A 20,705-nucleotide genomic window follows, 5' to 3' on the forward strand; every position below is an offset into this window, starting at 1 on the left:
CCACAGCGATTCATTACGGCAGGTTCCTTGAACACTTCCTCTCTCAGTAGATTTTAGAATGAATTAGAGTATGAGAGAAGACTTACAGGTGTGTGTGATATTAGTCCTGGCATAAATGATAGCCTGAATGAAGGCAGGCAAGGGGAGCAGAAAGAGGGGACAGTCCAGGAACATGGAAGCCACAGTTTCGTGGTGACTGGACAAGAACAGGGAGAGTGAAAACTCAAAGATGATTAAGGTTTTGAGCCTGAGAGAGTACACGGGTAGTGTAATGATAAAAAGTTAACAACTAGGAAAAGGAGAAGGGGGAAGGTGATGGCAGGTTCTATTTCAAACAGTCGAGTTCAGGTCGCCAGCAGGATATCAGGTGAGATGCATGTCTGCAGGGAAAGAAAGAGATCTGGGTAGGGAGAGAGATTGAGGGGGCATCTGCCTTGAGTCACAGGTGAGGCTGAGCTCCTGAGAGGTAACGGAAAAGGGAAGAGGATAAGTTTGGGGGCTAGGTTAGGGTGCTGTTATACGGCAGAAGCACTGAGAGGTTTCAAGGAGGAGAGGGTGGTCAGCAGGAGTAAGCACTGAACAGAGCTTGAAGAGAATGAGCCCTGAAGACATCGATTCTCTCCTGCCTCCATCCTCTACACAGTGCTGCCAGATTGCTCTTCCCAAAGTTCAGCACCGATCCTGTAATGATTTTGCTCACAAGTCTTTCAAGGACGTTTACTACTTATTGGATTAAGTACAAATCTTCCAGTCACACATTTTTGGCCTAATCTCTACTTTTCCCTCAGAAAAGTAGAGGAGCCAAAACAGAAACGTGGAATTTTTCTGTTTCTTCACTTCTTCTGTGACTTTGCGTAAACTGTTCACTCTCTTGCTGCTCTTCTGTCTCATCTCTACTGTTGAAACCCTCCTCATTCTGGAAGGGCCCTCTCAGATTCCTCCTGTTTTCCAAAGCCCTCTGTGATCTCCAGTTGGATGCAGTCTCTTTCTGCTTTCAACCCTCTGACGACTCAGTGTATCTCCTGTGTCAGTTACTAGAGCTGGTCCTGCTGGGCATTCGGGGTGCGTAGCCCTGTTGTCAGACTGCACACTCCTTGTTTATTTCCTCCACCACATTTGGCATAGTGCTTTTCACAGAGAAGATGCTCAGTAAATACCACTTTCTTTTTTCTTTCTTTTTAAAAATTATGTGTTAGAGCCTACGATATTATTTGGGGGTGTCACTAAACCCTCCCAAGCCTCATTAAAAGGGTTGAATCTGGTGGTCCAGTGGCTAAGACTCTATACTCCCAGTGCAGGGGGGCCGGGTTCGATCCCTGATCAGGGAACTAGATCCTACATGCCACAACTAAGAGTTTTCGTGCTGCAGCTGAAGATCCTACATGCCTCAGTGAAGATCCAAGGTCCCCTGTGCAACAGCTAAGATGCAGCACAGCCAAATAAATAAATACATACATTTTTTTAAAGGGTTGAATTTTAGTCCATGCATATTTTTATTGCCGTTATCTTCCTGAACACAAATCTGCTTTTACCATTCTACTTCAAAATTGTTATTTTCAATTGTGTGTAAGACTAACTTCTTGGTTTGGCATGCAGAGTCTGTATTGTTAGGGCTTTTCTATTAGAGGTAATGGAAACTTAAACTGGCAAAAACAGACAAAGGAATTTCTTGGCTTGTGGAGAAGGTCCAGCTGTGTTAAGCACACCTGGAGCTATGTGCTCATACAATGTCCTGAGGCATCTAGCTCTTTCCATCTCCCAGCACCTTTAAAAAATTCATCTTACTTTCAAACAAATTCTCCCTATGAGGTGACAGATGTGGCCACTAGTGGCCTTAGTGACTCTTAGAGAGTTGTTCTTTTTCAAAAGTTCTAGTAATGTCACTTATTGGCGCAGCTTTAGGCACTTATTCAACGCTGAACCAATCAATGGCCAAGGGGATGGAGTACTTTGATTTGCTAGGTCTTGGTGGTATGTCAGTGGAGGGGGAAGGGCACCTGCCCTACCTAAACTTTGTGTACCACAGTACATATGGGGGGGCATAGTTTCCTAAACAGAGACTCCAGCCAAACTCTCACATTATCTGACTTGTGCATCTTGTGATCCAACTGTACTAAACTTCACATCACGTCCCTAACACTTCTTGATTCTTTAGAACTCCTTCTGTGACAATTCCCTTCCTCTGCCTAAAATATCTTGTCTCAGTCTCCTCTTGTTTCTTACTAGCAGAGTCCTTTTTATCACTTAGGATCTTATTGAATGGCCCCTTCTTCTCAGGGTCCTTGGTTGTATTGTGACCTGTTGACACTTCCACTGGCCCCTGCCTCTGAGGATGACAGCTTTAGTTTGTCATTTCATATCAGCCCAGAGTGCATTACTGCCAGGTACACAATAGACCTTTTTAAAAAAGCCTTAACATTAAAAAAAAAAAAAAGCATTTCTAGATATTTGTACATTAAAGTATGTGGGGTTTTCAAATCTGTTGAGAATAAATAATAGTAATGTTAATTTAAGAACAATGGTTTGTCAGGGTGCTATTTTAATGAATAGTGCTCTGTTTTAAAGGTTTGCCTCAGTAATTCATGTGAATTTTTCTTTTTTCTAGAGAACCCACAGACATGAATTATTTACTCCTCCAGTGATAGGTTCTCACCCTGATGAAAGTGGAAGCAAATTCCAGGTTAGAACGTTGTTATTATTATTCAGGGGGTGTAAGTATACAAGTTTAATATTTGTTGCTTAATTCTAATTTATTGAATTTTAAATGCAAATGAACCACTGATAACTGTTTAGCTAACTGACCTGCGTGTACCCCATCTTGGCAAAGTCTGTGCCTTATGTCCCGGGTGCTACAAATCTCTAACAGAATCATCTACTTCCTTCTTCGGGGCAGGCCCTGAGATTCTGGTAGCCCCCAGATAGTCTCTCACCACCAGGACAGAACCCTAGTCCTCCTGGTCCATTTGCTGACTTTCTGACCAACCCTCAACATTACCCATCTCGCCCTCACTCCCACTCTGAAATCCTGCTCTTTGCCCAATCCAGCCACCTAGTGACCACCACACACTTGTTCAGCCAAGACATGTTATTTCAGTTGGAGTGAAGACTTTACTGAAGGCGCTAAGGAAACCACATTTATAGAATGCACGAGAGAGAGCAGACAGGCCACAGTGTCGTCCAGGGAGAGGGGGAGTGTTTCCTGCCACCTGTGCTCCTTCTGCCGTTTCATTTCAGGAAGCAGTTACCAAACAGCACCGTCACTTTTGTCCCAGCCACATACCTGGTTACTGTCAGTCCATCAGTGGCTTTGTTCCCTGCTTCAGCACATGGAACCCTGCTGCGGGAGTCCTTAGCTCCTTCTGGCTAGGCCCCACCGTTTCTATGCGTTTCTGCATGACTTCTAAAGAGCCCAGGCTCTGCTCAGGCTCACTCAGCTCTCTACCATGTTAGATCAGCATTCGTAAGGATGAGCAGCCTGATGGATCCTAAAACAATAATACTAGATGATGCTTAAATTAATGTTTGATGGCAGCACCATGAGGACAAAACATTGATAGTGTTTGATAGTTTCTGCTATCAGAAAAAATATTAAGTTTTGGAACTTGACATTATTTATATTTCTCTACCAATGATTGTCTATGTGTTTTCTCATATATATTAGGTTTCCTATAGCAACTCAGATACCTACAGCCCGGAAGCATTATTTCACCTTTCCTCTTTGCCAAAGTAACGTTAAGGCTTAGCTAAATAATTTATTGTTCTTGTTATCTTTCCAGGCTGTTTAATTTTGTAACCCTGTTGGTATATTATTTGAATCCCCATTTATAGTCCCTGTATGGCATTCTACCTTTGCAAACTACAAATACGGTATCCTCACTTTGTTATAGCTTTGTACTCCTGTGTTGCTTTATTTACTGATTGCGAATTGCAATATTTTTCCCAGTCTGTAAGTGTTCTTTTTATTCTCTCAATGGTCTTTTTGAGATACTTAAGTTCTTAATTATGTTGAAGTCTAGCTTATAAGTTTTTTTTTTTAATGGCTCATATTTTTAGTATTGTTTCTAAGAAATCTTTACCTAATCCAGTTTTTAGGATACATGTCTTTTCTTCAGATTTATTCCCAAGTATTTCATTTTTTAAAAACTGTTTAAAATGAACATTGTATTCTTATGTCGCTTGAGGTTCATGTTTTTAAAGAGAACTTCAAGGTCATATGTTAACATTATTATGGGATGTTGTGATTGTGTCCTTTAAGTTGTTTGGTAAGTTGTATATATATCATAGATATTTCTATCCATTAAGAAGAATGAAGTATATCTAAATATAGTTAAATGCAATCATGTCTAAGATGTATTAAACTTAAAAAGTTAAGTTGAAGAATAATACAAATAATATGACTTCATCTTTGCAAATAAAACAAACTATATGGGTATGTGTTTATAAATTATGTATGTGTATACTAATATATTGTTAGGATTATATGTATAGAAAAGGGTCAAAAAGGATCCCTTTAAAATAGTGCCCCAATTATTACTACCTTTAACTTTCTGATAAAAATATAATGATCAAATTGAGAATACAAGTAATAATGACAGACTTTCAAAATAATAAAGTTACAGTAGAATATAACTTTTTAAATAGCCCACTAATTTGCAGGTGCTGAAGAGACTGACAAAATTCATATTCTTCTATACTTTAAAGATAAATATACTTATCATTATTCAAAATAATATGGTATGAAACTTCAGTCATTGGTAAAGGCCTGTGTTGACATGGTGTTTCTTTAGGCATAATTCTCCCAAGACATCATCAGTTGCTATTTTAGCTTTTTGTAGGATAAAATTATATTTTCTGAGTTTTATTTGATTTTCTACTATAAAATAGGTGTAAATACTGCAGTGTGCACTCAAAATTTACTTATTTTTAGGGAAAAAAAAGATTAGTTTCTTAAAGGAATATATTTTCAGTCCTTAAGAGTTTATTTTGTTTATCTTAGCTTAAGACAATAGAAACCCTATTGGGCAGTACAAGCAAAATTGGAGATGTGATTGTTCTTGGGATGATAACCCAGTTAAAAGAGGTAAGTGAAACTTGATAAGCATTCATCTTTTATTTTCAGCCTTCAGACTGAAATGTCAGTTAAATACAGCATTTTCACAGAGGGCACTGGAATGTATTCTTCATTGAAAGCAGCTACTTCAGTTACCAAGTAACTTTTTCATTTGCATTTGGTTTCCTGAGTAGACAAGCCACCAGTTTGCATAGCCTGAAATTAGTTCCCCCGTAATCTCTGGTTGACTTCTCAGTTTCTAAGCATTCAAAGCTGCAGACCACATCCTGCTCCCTGGGAGATGCGGTTGGCTCTCTTAGGTGAAGGCACCTGGTGAGGTCCCTCTCGTGGCAGCCAGCAAATGTCCCTGCTGCCATCTCTTGATCGGCAGTAGTCATTGTTTGATACCTCTGAGGACTCTGAGTCTTAATTAAATGATGGAAAAGCCTAGACTTGGAATTACTGATTTTTAAAAAAATCCACAGTACTCTCTACTATATTCTGTTGTCAAAATTGTCAGTATCTTAATTGTTTTGCCATAGTATTCATTTTTACATAAATGTGGACATATTTCTTTTGATTTTTTTTAGGGAAAATTTTTTCTGGAAGACCCTACAGGAACAATACAACTGGATCTTAGTAAAGCTATATCCTTCACTTTTATTTTTTTTAAATCTGTGTTAAATGAACTGGGGACATTGATTATATATCATTTTCAAATTTACCTATTTGGGTACTTAGTGTAATTTCCATATGGTGGTGTAGGAATCTAGAGACATAATCCTAACTAGAGACAAAAATGTTGAATTCCCCCTTATTTGCTGTATCCAGACAAATCACTGAAAAAGTTTATAACATGCTAAAAATGATCTATATCTTCAGTACTACATCTTAGAATCAGATATGGGGATACTTAAACCTAACATTTTTTAAGCTATAATCTATTCAGAGTTTTAAATGTGTAGTCTTTGAATGTCGGAGAAGGCAATGGCAACCCACTCCAGTGTTCTTGCCTGGAGAATCCGAGGGACGGGGGAGCCTGGTGGGCTGCCATCTATGGGGTTGCACAGAGTCGGACATGACTGGAGCGACTTAGCAGCAGCAGCAGCAGTCTTTGAATGTATTATTTGAAAGTCCTGTTGAGCCCAAAATGTATATCGACTTTATCACCACCTCAAGCATAGAAACAGAATTATTTTCCTTAATTACTGTATACCAGTTTCATAGTGGTTTATACACAGAATCATGCTTTGTCTTAGCAGAGGGTAAGTTAGTATTTTTTTTCCTCTGTCCTCCTTATCATTTTACAGTAAAACCCTTTCTACACTGGTTAAAATACATTAACAGTGTAACTCAGGGGAATATTATCAGAGCATACTTTTCACATTATTTAACTCTCAGACTTCTAATGGGCACAGGGTTTCTTTCTGGGATGATGAAAATATTCTGAAATTAGTACTGATGGTTGTACAACTTGTGAATAGACTAAAAACTGCTGAGGTATGCAGTTTTAATTTATCTTTATTGATTTACTTATTTTTGGCTGTGCTGGGTCTTTGTTGCTATGTGTGGGCTTTCTCTAGTTGTAGCAAGTGGGGGATACTCTTTAGTTGTGAGTCATGGGCTTCTCATTGTGGTGGCTTCTCCTGTTACAGAGCATGGGCTCTAGGGTGTGTGGGCTTCAGTAGTTGCAGCTCCCAGGCTCTAGAGAGCAGGCTCAGTAGTTATGGCAAAGGAACTTAGTTGCCCTGCAGCATGTGGGAATCTGGCCAGACCAGGGATCAAACCTGTGTTCCCTGCATTGCAAGGTGGCTTCTTAACCATTGGGCCACCAGGGAAGTCCTGAGGTATACACTTTTAAAGGGTTGTATGATGTGTGAATTATGTCTCAGTGAAGTTAAAAGAAAAAAAGACTGCACATAGAGTCATAAAACGAGACATTTTTATGCAGATGTAGAGAATGGACTTGTGGCTACAGGGGGGAAGGGGAGGGTGGGACCGACTGGTAGAGCAGGATTGAAATCGATACACTACCATGTGTAAAATAGATAGCTGTGAGAAGCTCCTGTACAGCACAGGCAGCTCAGCTTGAAGCTCTGTGATGACCTGGAGGAGTGGGGTGGAGGGGGAGGGAGGCTTAAGAGAGAGTGGATATATGCATACATTTAGCTGATTCACTCTGTTATACACTTTGTTATATAATTATACTCCAATAAAAAATAAATGTAAAAAAAGCACATTTTTATCTGTGTACCTTGTCTGTCTGTACTCTAACATGTAATGTGAAATAAGAAAGGGAAAAGTTTTACTTCTAAATCTATTACAATTTCATGACTTTTTTTTTTTTTAATAGATCTGGGACTATCAGGAATTCTCTGGTGGTCCAGTGGTTAGCACTCAGCATGTTCACCTCCATGGTCCCAGGTTCCATCCCTGGTCAGGGAACTAAGATCTTGCAAGTCACATGGTGTGGCCAAAAATAAAAAACAAAAAAGAACTGAGACTGTCTCTGAACCTGAAACTGTTTTGTAGCTCAGTGGGGCTGGTGAATTCTGTGGTTAGTTGACCGGGGATTAAACGATGGCCTAGCATTACTGCTTTGAGTTCCAGTTTTGTCCTTTCGAACAAGAAAATTGGAGAAATGAAAGTGATTTGTTACTTATCTGTTTTTCAGGTTGGTTTGAAGATCAGGTGTTTCATGTCAATGCCTTTGGATTTCCACCCACTGAACCCTCTAGTACTACTAGGTATAAAAATGTTTGACTTAAACTCTATAGAAATTTTAGAATACTGGCAGCAATAAATGTAAGATAGTATATCACGTGTCAATTATTACAAGTCCTCAGACTTTGTGTTAGAAGGTGAAGAGCAATGGAAAATGAGAGTTAAAAAACTGGACTTTATATATAACTGAAAACTAGTGGGTTGACTCCAGCCTGGTTGCAATTGTGTCTTTGTATTTGGCTTTCACTGGGAAAGATTTCCAATCCATTGGTCTTCTCTATCTATAGGACTGAGACAAGAGATAGGAAAACAGAAGAATATAATTCCCATGTTAATATAAAGTTCTTATTTTTGTATTTTACTGAGTGAAAGCTATAAGAAGCAAATTATATAGTTACTTAATATATGCAAAATCATTATAATATTAGAGGGGTTCCAAAAGGACTTTCTCTAGAGGAGTGAATTCCCTGTCACTCAAGGAATTTGACAGAGGCTGAATAATGGTGTGAAAGTTGTAGCCGGTGGCCTGTGGGTTGATTGTAGTCTCTAGACGTTTCTTGTTTCCCCTTGGAGGTATTTAAGCATATTTTGAATTAGTGTCCGATATTTGAAAATTAGGAGATTTCTGAGTTATCTTGAACAATCAGCCCTGGCAGTACTTCGCACCTAAATTCTCACCTGGAACATCTTCAGTGATGGCTCACTTTGGGCAGGATAAATGTATGCATCCTCATTCACACCTAGTCAGCCTCAGCTGGCTGCTGCTTTGGTATTTAGTATTAGCTTCCTGGAGCCTGTAGGCATCTGGGGTAATTAAAGTAGTTGCATTCTAATCCTGAGATTCCATGATGATGGTGATGATCTCAAGAAGTCTGATGATTAAGATTTTAGATCCAGTCTGCTGTTATGAGTCAGGTGCCAAGGCCATGTTTGCTGGCAAGGAGTCACTGGCAGGCAGCTTTTGCTGTGCATCTTCTTCCTGAAGTAAATCCAGGGTACAGTGCTGGTCATGCCACAGAGAATACAAGCCCACATCAAGCCAGTTTACTTTTAAGTTTGTACTTTTAGTGCTAGTTTGTGGCTAGGTTTACATCATGGTAGGGTTTCTTGGGGCTATATTGAAAGCATAATTGCTGTTGTCTTGGTGTTATAGTTTCATACAAGCCTCAAAATTACTCTTCCGAATGAGAGGTATAAACAAGGAAGCTGGCCTTAAGTGTTACCATTCGTTTCAGTTTAGCCAAGCATTCATCTTTGTAATGTCTCAAATAACCATCTATTTAAATTGTCCCACTTTCTCTAAATTAAAGTACAGATTTGCTGGGATTCCATTGCCATGTTGTTCTCTTTCACTGGTACAAGACATGTGACTTATGTTTTCTGAGCCTGATGTATTGTTAAAGTTCCTAGAATTCCTAGATCATTTCTTGGGAAAACAGCCTTCCTCTTGCTCTTGTCTTTGAACCTTATATTCCATGAATCAAGGATGGAAGATGTTACTGAGGCCTTTTTAAGCTTTAATTTCTCAAGAATCAGCTTACTAGGTATTTCTGTTTGTAATGTTCTGGTTTATGTAATGTTCTGGTCTTATTTCATTCCTCTGATAACTGCAAGATTGTAACCTAACACCGTCACCTGTTATTGGGATGGCCTCAGGCACGTCACTTAATACTTCTAAACCTGAACCTTGCTTTCTCTTTTGTAAGATAAAGAAAATAGAATCTACCAAGATGAGGTATTTTATGATTTAATATTACAATCTGTCTGATACCAGTACACATTTTCCTTAAGAGCAAGGTTCAGTATTCCCTAATGCAGTGTTTGCAGTGACTTTATAGGATATAATTACAGTGACTTAATAAGAATATACAGGTTCTATGTATGCGCTTTTTTGGATGCTGAAAATGAATACATACTGTACAATGCTTTGTAACCTGCTTCATCATCTAATAATATTCAGTCAACATTTTCCATTACCATGAAATTTTTTATTACATGATTTGTGACATTCAGCAATGTACTTTGAGCACATACTATATTGCCAGACTCTGTGCTAGGTGTTGGATTAGGGAGACAGACATTAAATGTCACACGAATAATTTGCTGATTACAAATTTGATAAGTTCTATGAAAGAGAAGTACAGGGTCCTCCAAGTGTGTGTAATGGGGAAATCTGACTTCTGTTGTGATCCTCACGGGACAGTTCTGTGGGATAGTATTCAACATTTAAACTGAGGACTGTAGAATGGCAGCCGGTGAAGGGTGGGTGGCAAGAGCAGTGGAGGCTGGGAGTGCAGATCACTCGTTTCCATTTTGAGCAACCTTTAGTGTTTCTTCCAGATTTTCACAATTCTGGGATGTAGATAAGTCTCTGTAGACATCTTTAAATTCTTAGAACAGATATCTAGAAGTAAAATTGCTTGGTCAAATGGCTAGCACTCTTTTTTGAGACTTTTATTAGTTATTATTCAAATTGAGTACCTATTTCTCCTACTTTCAACTATATTAGGAAATTATGATTGATTTTAATATTTGCTTTAGTAAGTTTTAAAAGGTCCAGATATAGTTTACTTATCTTACTTTGTTGACTGCCTCAGTGTTGCTTCCTTTCTCATTCTAGAATGTTTAAATAAACTTGTTTACTTTTTAAGTGGTACAAATAATACATTTGCATGGTACAATTTACATTGATGGGAAAATAACCTCATTAGATAGACAGAAGCTTAATTTGTAGAATTAGCAGAAAAATATCTTCAACAGAATATAGGATAGAAGGTAATAATTGTGTTATAATTACCTAGGGCATACTATGGAAATATTAATTTTTTCGGAGGGCCTTCTAATACATCTGTGAAGACTTCTGCAAAACTAAAACAACTAGAGGATGAGAATAAAGATGCCATGTTTGTCTTTATATCTGATGTTTGGTTGGACCAAGTAGAAGTATTGGAAAAACTTCACATCATGTTTTCTGGTAAGTGTCATTTGTTTCTATTCTTTTTTATGAGAGCTCATGTCTTAAAACTAAATTCTTTTAAAAAAAATGTATCTTTTTGAGTAGTCTATTTTTGTTAAAAAAGTTGATTCAGCGGTGAAATATTTTAAATAAATTCATCTTAAACAGTTACATTTTTACATTTGAAAAATAACTGTATGTGTGTGTTCATGATAAATAAGAATTAGCCCTAAAACAGTACAAGAGTGGATAACAGCTTAGGCTTTGGAGTTTGACAGAGCTGGGTTTAAACTGCAGCCTAATACTTTGGGCAGGTTACATAATCTCTCTCTCAGTTTAGAGGGATGTTGTGAGGATTAATCAAGCCATTGCAGGGCCTGCCACAAAATAAGTACTCAATAAATGGGCACTATTATTACTATTTTTTATAAGAAGTTGTTATTAAAATAAGGTATTGCTTTTAGACAGTAAGGTTTTATTATTAAAAACTCATGGCTAAAAAAAGAAAAAAGCTTATGGCTAAAAGATTTTAATATGATTTCTAGACCAGAAAAGTGATGCTCATTTATTCTTTTATTTTTAGGTTATTCACCAGCACCTCCAACCTGCTTTATTCTGTGTGGTAATTTTTCATCTGCACCTTATGGAAAAAATCAAGTTCAAGCTTTGAAAGGTATTGAGGATCTATTTAATAAGTGTTCCTACATTTATATAAACTAAAAGAAATAATCTATATTAATTTAAATTTATTAATATGTAGAGTTGTATCTGGTCAAATAAAATTTGATTTATGCATATCATATGTAAATTAAATTCAATATCCTTTAAAATTTTAGATTCCCTAAAAACTTTGGCAGATATAATATGCGAATACCCAAATATTCATCAAAGGTAATGATTTCTATTGCTATATTTTTTCATTTAAAGGGTTATTTGAGAAACAAAAATCCTAATTTAAGAAATGAGTGGAAGAAAAAGTTGAGAAAATTAGTATAGCTGGGAGATAAAATTATCCTTCTATCACAATAATATATGTTACATTCTAGTAGAGATTTATATTGAAAAGTATTAAATGGAAGAGTGATAATTTCAACCATAATCCAAATTTCTTGATGACATTATTACTCCAACGGTCTAGAACTATACTCTTTAATATAATAGTCACTGGCCACATGGATCTCTTTAAATTTAAAGCTATATCATTTAAAGGAATTGCCTGGGGGTCCAGTGGTTAGGACTCTGTGCTTTCACTGAGGAGGGGTCTGGATTCGATCCTGGTCAGGGAACTCAAAGAACCCTATAAACCTGGCAGTGCGACCTAAAATAAAAAAACTAAAAAAAAAAAAAAATTCAGCCACACTAGCCACAGTTCAAGTACTCAGTAATTAAGCAATACAGATATAGAACCCTTCCATCATTGCAAAAAAGATCTATTGGATGGTATTGGTCTAGAGACTTTTATTAGTTCATTTATTAAAATGTACGAAATTCAATTTTAAAATTTTATAATTAAAGGCAATAACTTGGTTTTAGACTATTGGTTAGCAGTATGATAATATTTTTAGAATGAATTATGTTGAATTTTGCTACAGTAGTCGTTTTGTGTTTGTACCCGGCCCAGAGGATCCTGGATTTGGTTCCATCTTACCAAGGTAAGTTTTATTCAGATATTTGCAACAGTAAAGAAAACTTCGTAAACTAAAAAATATATACTGTATCATCTTAATTGTATTTATAGGCCACCATTTGCTGAAAGCATCACTAATGAATTCAGGCAAAGAGTACCATTTTCAGTTTTTACTACTAATCCTTGCAGGTAAATATTAGTATTTTGTATGTGTTTTTTTTTTAACCTTTCATTTAAAAATTAACCTATTTCTTAAAATTTGTCTTTAGATTTTGGTTGTCATGGGATAAAAAGGAAATTTTATTTTAGGTTTCTCAAAACTTTAACAATGCTTTAACTATATTTAAATAATTCACTAACATTGAATTTAGAAACTTAATAATGGATAGAGATTTTGAAATAGATATTCCGATTATACATCCTTTAAGAAAAGTTACAGTGGAAGAATGGAAAGATTACGCATTTACTGTGTGTGCCACAGTGACCATAGGTTCTTACGGAGGGAATGCTTTCAGTCTTGGGTTCCCTCTCTTTTCTACCTACATTCACTCCTTCGGTGACTTTATCCAGTCCATGAGCTTTAAATATCCTGTATGTATTGACAACTCCCACGTTGATATCTCTCTCTCAAACCCTCTCCCTGACTCCAGACACACATATTCAGTTGCCTACACATCATCTCCCCGTGGATGTCTAATAAACAACTTCAAACCAAACTTCTAATCTTCTTCCCCTATCAGCCCCACCCTGTCCTGTAGCTTTCCTCATTGTAGTTCTGAACACCTTGATCCTGCCTATCATTCATTCAGGCCGATCTTCGGGGTTTCTCCTCACATGCAGCCTTTTAGGAAGTCCTTCAAAAATCTGAAGGAAGACTTCAAACATTTATATCCCTAATCTGGCCATTTCTCTATAGTTCCCCCTCTATGACCCTCTGCCATCTTCTCTAGCCTTGACTACTGTAATAGCCTCCTCACTGGTCTCTAGCTACCACTCCTGCTCCTCTGTAGTCTGCCCTCAACCATGTCAGAGTGATCCTTTAAACCAGAAGGCATATCACACTGCCCTTACAGATTCAGAAAGATGGACCATCGTTTTATTTGGTAACAGCCCATATCCTATGCAATGGTGGTCGTGGCCCTGGTGACCTGGCCCCGTCTCCTCTGTGATTTCTTCTCCTCTTTTATTCCAGCGACTCCAGCCTCCTTTTGTTCTTCAGATGTGCCAGGCATGGTTTATCCTAGGGCTTCTGCTCTGCCTGCCTCTGCGTGTCTGCATGACTCTCTCACTTCCTTCAACTCTGTGCTCAAATCAAATTTCATTATGAGTCCTACCTGTTCCAGTCCCCCTATTAAATACTCCAGCCTTTGACCTTCTCTTCCTGCAAATGATCCCTGTTAGTCTTTTGCTTTTTGCTGTATACTTAATCATCTCTCAACATACTATTAATTTTCATGTCTGTTGTTTATCGTCTCTGAATGCCCACCCCCAGTAGAATGAACTGCATCAGGGCTGGAGTCTTTTTGTTTTGTTCACTCATCCCTAAAGTAATGCTAGACACATAGAGAGAGCTCAATAAATTACTGTCAAATGCATGGATGAATAGATTATGGTTGAATTTGAAGTGGGAATGTATTATAAAACATCTTGCCTTTGAAATTACATTATATTTTTTTCTGAGGAAGTCACATTCAACTACCATTTTCATTTCAGAATTCAGTATTGTACACAAGAAATTATTGTCTTTCGTGAAGACTTAGTGAATAAAATGTGCAGAAACTGTGTCCGTTTTCCCAGTAGCAATTTGGATATTCCTAATCATGTAAGTTAAGCACTTCTTTATTAAGGTATCTTACATGTGACTTTATATAAAATTTTAAGTCACTTAATCACTTGCCCTTTTGTTTTTTGTTTATAGTTCAAAATAATTTCAACACGCTTTTGTCCGTAAGGTAATTTTTGTTCCCTAAATCAGTGTTTCTCAGTTTTCTTATTGAGGTATCCCCTAATGGACAGAAGAAAGCGTAGAACAAGCAGGAAATTTCTTTGGAGCTTCCTATTTTGCCTTTAGAACTCACAAATCTTACATCATACTTATATATATATTTAAAGAAAATGTGTTTTTAATCATGTTTATTAAATATTTCCTATGATATGCCCACATTAGGAAGATGTTGTGTTTATCGAGATTCCCTGACATACAGCTGTCAATCACTGGTTACATGTATCCTCACTTATAAGTTTGGAAATAGATCACACACAGCATTTTTAGTATGTATTTTATAACCTTCAATGTGTATGTAGGTCAAGTATATATTCTTGGCATTACCTAATCTGTGGAATTATTTTTAGATGAACAGAATTAGGAAATGAGTTTATTGTACAGCTAAAAATATAACTGCTCCAAAATGACTCTTTGGGGAAGTAGCTTTTATAGTATTAAGTGAAAACTCATAAATTTCTCCTAAAATACAGGATAATTTCATATCAGTGTTCCCAAAGCTTTGTGATTCAGTTTTCCCAAATGTTCCTCAAATTTTCTAAGTCTCTTTGGTAATCAGTATTTAATTTGAAATTCTCTGTTGCTCTTTTAGCTTTTACAAATGCACTGAAGTTTGTTTTGTGTCGTTCTTTTGTAGTTTGTAAAGACTGTCTTATCCCAAGGACACCTGACTCCTCTCCCTCTTTATGTCTGTCCAGTGTATTGGGCATATGACTATGCTCTGAGAGTGTACCCTGTGCCTGACCTACTTGTCATCGCAGACAAATATGATCCTTTTACTTTGACCAATACCGAATGCCTCTGCATAAACCCTGTAAGAATGTAGTTAACATTATGTATCATAATTTGTCAAGATTAGAGTGTTACTTCTTTAAAGTATATGTTTAATCAGTTACTGTTGGAGTAAAAACATACTATCAATGAAATAACAGAATTAATTTGGTATAAAGAGAAAATTTTTAAACTTTCAAAAGAACATGTGACTATAAAGTAATGTGACTTAGTCTTAAAAAAAAAAAGGCACCATTATAAATCCAAATGCATATTTTCCCCTTCAGAGTAGTTTGCCTTGGGATTCCTTTCTGGAAATTACTTTCAGAGTATATATCCTGTGTTCTGTACACATATTACTGGTACTTGTCCATTGAGGGTGATTTATTTTTTTTATAGAAATTGTCCAGGTCTCCAAAATCTAAGCCTGATGAATGTTGAAATTCTTACTGGGACACACTTTAATATTTCATTTTTATGTGGAACCTTGAAATGCTTCAGAATCCTGAAGTTGCTTCTGAATTTCTGTAGAAGTATAACTGACTTTTTGAACTTGGGGGTTAAATGCTGCATAAATGTTGCTATTTATACCAAGTATCTTCACTAGTGATTTTTAATATGTATGCTTCCTTGATTCTTATGAATTTTAGACTTTAATTTTTTGGTTCTTTTTTTTTTTTTAATCTAGGTCACTTTTAGAAACATCATCCCTTACTGCTTTTCTCACACATTTATTTTGTCCAGCTTCTTCAACCACACAACTATTGACATTTTGAACCAGATAATTCTGTTTTGGGCACTGTCCTGTTCATTTCAGGATGTTTAGCAGCATCCCTGACTTCCACCCAGTAGATGCCAGTAGCAGCCCCCAGTTTTAACAATCGAAAATGTCCTTAGGTATCTGCCAAATGTCTCTAGGGGACAGAACTGACCCTGGTTGGGAACTACTGCTATAAGGATGTACACAATTGATTTGGTTTCATTGTTTTTGTAATTTGTGGCCTAATTTTGACAGAATCTTTATTCATATTTCAATATTGTTATAATGAGGCTATTTCCTTATTTAAACTGAACTCTTTGTGTGTTCTCATAGTTAATGCTGCATTTGAAAACACTTTATTTCTGAATTTTTCTTCTTTTTCATCTTGTAAATGAGTAAACCACCATTTTACATTATTTATACCTTTGTGGACAAGCTCAAAACTTTTTAAAAAAATAATTTATTTTTGGCTGCACCGGCTCTTTGGTGCTACATGTGGGCTTTCTCTAGTTGTGGCGAATGGGGGCTATGCTCTAGTTGCAGTGCCTGGACTTCTCATTGCAGTGGCTTCTCTTGTTGCAGAGCATAGGCTCTAGGGTGAGCGGGCTTCAGCAGCTGTGGCTACCAGGCTCTAGAGCACAGGCTCAGCAGTTGTGGTGCATGGGCTTAGTTCCCCTGCAGCACATGGGATCTTCCAGGGGCAAGGATCGAACCCACGTCTCCTGCATTAGCAGGTGGATTCTTAACCGCTGGACCACCAGAGAAGTCCCTAAAACTTGGTCTTGACATTGTTTCATCCTTTCTTGATACTTATTCCCATTAATGAATGCCTGCAATAGGCCACGTTTTGAGCTAGTGCCAGGGACACAAAGATTGCAAAGATAAGAGTCTGCTTTATTTAGAGTTTACTAATGGACAGTTGTATATGTGACCCTGCTCTGTTGCTTTGAGGGGACCATGGGTGGGGCATCAATCCCAGGTTTTCACTAGGGAGAGGGGCAGGAAAGATTTCTTGAACAGGATGTTTGAGTCTCTTATATGCTTACTAAGCATCATTCAGTACTGCTTATTTCTTATACTTAAGCAGACCCACTCCTAAGCATTTCTGGCCACATTTTTTAGCATGACTGTTCTGGTCAACTTTACTTTTTCCTTCTAGTGGAGATACTTTAATAGTAATATTTTTTTATCTACAAAGAGCATACAGAAATTTGTCTCCTTACTTTATAGTCACATCTTGTACCTCCATCTTTAAGCCATGAGCGAGGAATTTGATTTTAAAAATAGGGGTTCTTTTTTTAAAAGTTGAGTATTCACTTATGGTTATTTTTCTCTCCAAAGGGCTCTTTTCCAAGAAGTGGATTTTCATTTAAAGTTTTTTATCCTTCCAATAAGATAGTAGAAGATAGGTAAGTGTGCCTTCAGAAACAGCTGTCTCTTGGCATAATACTGCTAAAAAATCAGATGTTCTGAAGGTGTGCTGAGTTTTTAAAAAATTACTACAGTAGCTCATTGGCAGTGTTCATGCTGTGTGACACAGAATTGTATGTACTTGATGGCACATTTGTATGAGATACACCAAGAACTGTTTTCTGCGGGAAATCTCAGATTGGCTGTAGGGCTGGGCTAGTTCTTTTATAGGCTGACTCGTGATGAGGTTATTATTCCGAAAGGGCAGTCTTGCCTTCCACATGTGAAAGTCCCTCAATCATGTCTGACTCTTTGAGACCCCCTGGACTATACAGTCCATGGAATTCTCCAGGCCAGAATACTGGAGGGGGTGGCCTTTCCCTTCTCCAGGGGATCTTCTAAACCCAGGGATCAATCTCAGGTCTTCAGTATTGCAGGCGGATTCTTTACCAGCTGAGCCACTCAAAACCCAGGTAATCTGCCTTAAATTGGCAGGAAAGAATTGTTGGCGTGGGGAGGTCCTGAGGAAAAAAAGAATAATTACCTGGTGGGTAGTAGTTTTCAGAGGGTGTCCTATAGACCACATGCATGAGAATCCTCTGAGGTCCATGTTAAAAGTGTTAAATTACAAGATCCCATCCCAACCTTATTAAAGTCTCTCCAGTTGTAGCACCCAGAAATGTGCATTTTTAACAGTTCCCCTTAGATACAGGCATCCTAACATGTGATTTCTCCATTAATTGTATTTTGTTTCCCACCAGTTAAGAACAGTAACCAAATACCTCCAGGTTCTTGTTAGAGAATATAATCTTGACATTCAACCTTTTTTTACTTTTTATAATTAACAAATTTATTTAAATAAAAGCACAAATATATGATAAAAATTTCAAACAATGCTTAAAAGTATAAAATAGAGAAAGAAAACATACCTCTACTTCATAACCCTGAAATCATGATTAATAGTTTCTTATATATATTTCTTGAAAAATTTTTTTGCATTATTTTTGTTGCTCAGTATTCATGGAGGAAAAAGTCTGTTCACTTTGGGACACACTAAATTTTATTATTGGATTCGCTCATTTGACATGTATTTGATTCTTACTGCATTCTAGGAACAGCTTAGTTTCTAGAATATAACCAGCCAGATACTCATAAAAGTCACTGATATTCTAGCCTCTGTTCCATAAACTGAACATATGTTTGACTTTAGCTAACAATGAATCCTTAAAGAAATTTTTAAAATTTGGAATGCTTTTAGGTAAGGGCAAACACTCTTACCCTGTCTCAACTACTCCCTGTTGTTGACAATGATTTTGTGACCCCAGGATTAAGCTACCTCTGAAGCATATTTTGTCCATCTTTCAAAACAGTCTTTGGCTGCACTATGCCAGATTTCAGAATCTTAGTTCCCAAACCAGAGATCAAACCCATGACCTTGTCAGTGAACATGCAGAGTCCTAACCACTGGACCACCAGGGAATTCCGTTTTGTCCACCTTTAGATTGACTTTTACTGAACTGAGTTTTGTTGTAAATTAGCAGACATATGAAACTTATTCTGCTATGAAAACCAATAGTGAGCACTTTCAACAGGTCTCAGAACAAAAGAAATCTGTGCCTGTCCCAAGCAACTGTTCATTTTCATCTTGGGAAGACTGTAAATCTGATAGACTCCCTTTGCTTTCGCTGCCAGGAGCACAGCCAAGTGTGCAGCCCACCTCTACAGCAGCAGGAATTACTAGCATAAATGTTGGCTGTGGCTCTGGCCTCATCTTCTTTGATCTGTATTTTTCTCTTACCTGAATTTCCTTCTTAACTTTTATCCTTTTATTATATCTATCTTAGCAAACCATTTAATATTCTAGAGATAGAAAAACCACAATAGGATTTAACTGATTTATTAATTATGATGGCACAGGACACTTCAGTTAAATTTCTTATAATGTTTCCTGAATGACATGCAGAATTGTTTAGTGTTTTAAGGACTGTATACAGACTTCTATGACAGTTCTTAATATGCTGTATGAGAAGTCACTTATGTGCCTGTCCCTCTTTTCTAGCACAGGCCTTGACTTGAAGGTGATACTATTGTTGACATAGTTGGTCCATTTATCATCTGTGGAGTCAGATACTAAAACCCTTGACCTAATTTCCAAACTATAATTTAGTAGTGATAATTTGAGGAATTTTTTCAGTGCTAGATCGAACAAGTTGATGTATGCTTTTTTCCTTTGTTTTGAAAGAAAGAAAAAATTTTTATGATATAGGGAAATAATTTTGTGAAATAACTTATATTTATAAATAAGTTTCTCCTAAAAAGAATTTTTTCTTAGAATATTTGTGAAATCATATTTTAGAGTTAACACAGAAATGTAGCCAAAGTGTACTGAGGTTAATCCTGTTTCAACACGTGCTTTCAAATAGTTGTTTTATTTAAAACCATAATGTTAGTGATGTACAGGAGAAACACCCATTCTCACACAATAGTCGGTCAGAATAAAAATGGTTAAAAAAAAACACACAAACCTCTTCAGAGGGCAATTGAACAAGATTTCTTAAGACCTCAACTGCATATACCATCTATTTCATTTCTAGGAATTTATCCTACAGGTATACTTGGGTTTATGCATAAAAGTGGGTATAGCTGTTTTTACTGTAGTTTTTATAACAGCAAAACAAATAGTTTAAATATATACCCATTTAAAAGTTATATTCTGACTTTTCTAATTTACATTAATTTCAATAAAGGATTAGTTAAAATTATAAATATATCGTGTATTTATTACTAATTGAAAAAAAGGCATAGAATAGTGTTCATGTATTCTACCACTTGTGTTTGTGTTTTTAAAGCGTTTACCCCTACACATGCTTATATGCGATTAGACAGTCCTTTATATATGATTAGACGGTCTTTGTAAGGATATAACTGTTGCTTCTAGAGAACAGAAATAGAGTGAGACAGATTGATTTTCTACTGTGTCCCCTTTGGAATTTGGAGCAATGTGCATGTATTGACCTATTTTTAAAATTAAAACTAGATATTAAGAAATGTATAACTTAGCTTTCCAAGATGTTTAATTTTGTGAATATTTTCTATTTTCAGCAAACTTCAAGGGTTTTGAGATTCTTAGACCATCTGAAGAAACAGAATTCATCAATCATCTGCTTATTTTATGTAATTGTTATTAAATTATAATAAAATTATGGTAAACTTTAGAATGTCCTGTTTAAATTTCTATTTATAACTTTTTATAAACATGATGGTATACTTTACAAAGTTTCACAGGAAAAATATTTTCTGTATAATCGTAAGGAAAATATGAAAATGTGTAAAAATACATAATCTAAGTATATATTTGTATATAAAAATTTAAATTTCATTATTTCTATACTAGTTATATGCTTG

General features: G+C 36.6%; 1 protein-coding gene across 2 annotated transcripts in view; it reads left to right on the forward strand.

Annotated features, from left to right (window-relative positions):
- The window catches only part of POLE2 (DNA polymerase epsilon 2, accessory subunit), a 29,770-nt gene extending 9,132 nt beyond the window's left edge, over positions 1-20,638 (forward strand). Inside the window, exons 6-19 of one of the 2 annotated variants that reach the window (XM_005685627.2) lie at positions 2,606-2,680; positions 4,997-5,080; positions 5,641-5,697; positions 6,267-6,315; positions 7,725-7,797; positions 10,576-10,748; positions 11,314-11,403; positions 11,567-11,621; positions 12,323-12,382; positions 12,469-12,546; positions 14,071-14,179; positions 14,997-15,173; positions 17,232-17,299; positions 20,403-20,515. In XM_005685627.2, coding sequence (XP_005685684.1) covers positions 2,606-2,680; positions 4,997-5,080; positions 5,641-5,697; positions 6,267-6,315; positions 7,725-7,797; positions 10,576-10,748; positions 11,314-11,403; positions 11,567-11,621; positions 12,323-12,382; positions 12,469-12,546; positions 14,071-14,179; positions 14,997-15,173; positions 17,232-17,299; positions 20,403-20,421 — 1,167 coding nt within the window. In that variant the 3' untranslated portion in view covers positions 20,422-20,515. Of the gene's footprint in view, positions 1-2,605; positions 2,681-4,996; positions 5,081-5,640; positions 5,698-6,266; positions 6,316-7,724; positions 7,798-10,575; positions 10,749-11,313; positions 11,404-11,566; positions 11,622-12,322; positions 12,383-12,468; positions 12,547-14,070; positions 14,180-14,996; positions 15,174-17,231; positions 17,300-20,402 lie in introns of both variants that reach the window. The other variant, XM_018054377.1, reaches the window with a different exon arrangement.

This window comes from Capra hircus, chromosome 10, assembly GCF_001704415.2.
Source record: "Capra hircus breed San Clemente chromosome 10, ASM170441v1, whole genome shotgun sequence".
In the NCBI taxonomy this organism is placed as follows: Eukaryota; Metazoa; Chordata; class Mammalia; order Artiodactyla; family Bovidae; genus Capra; species Capra hircus.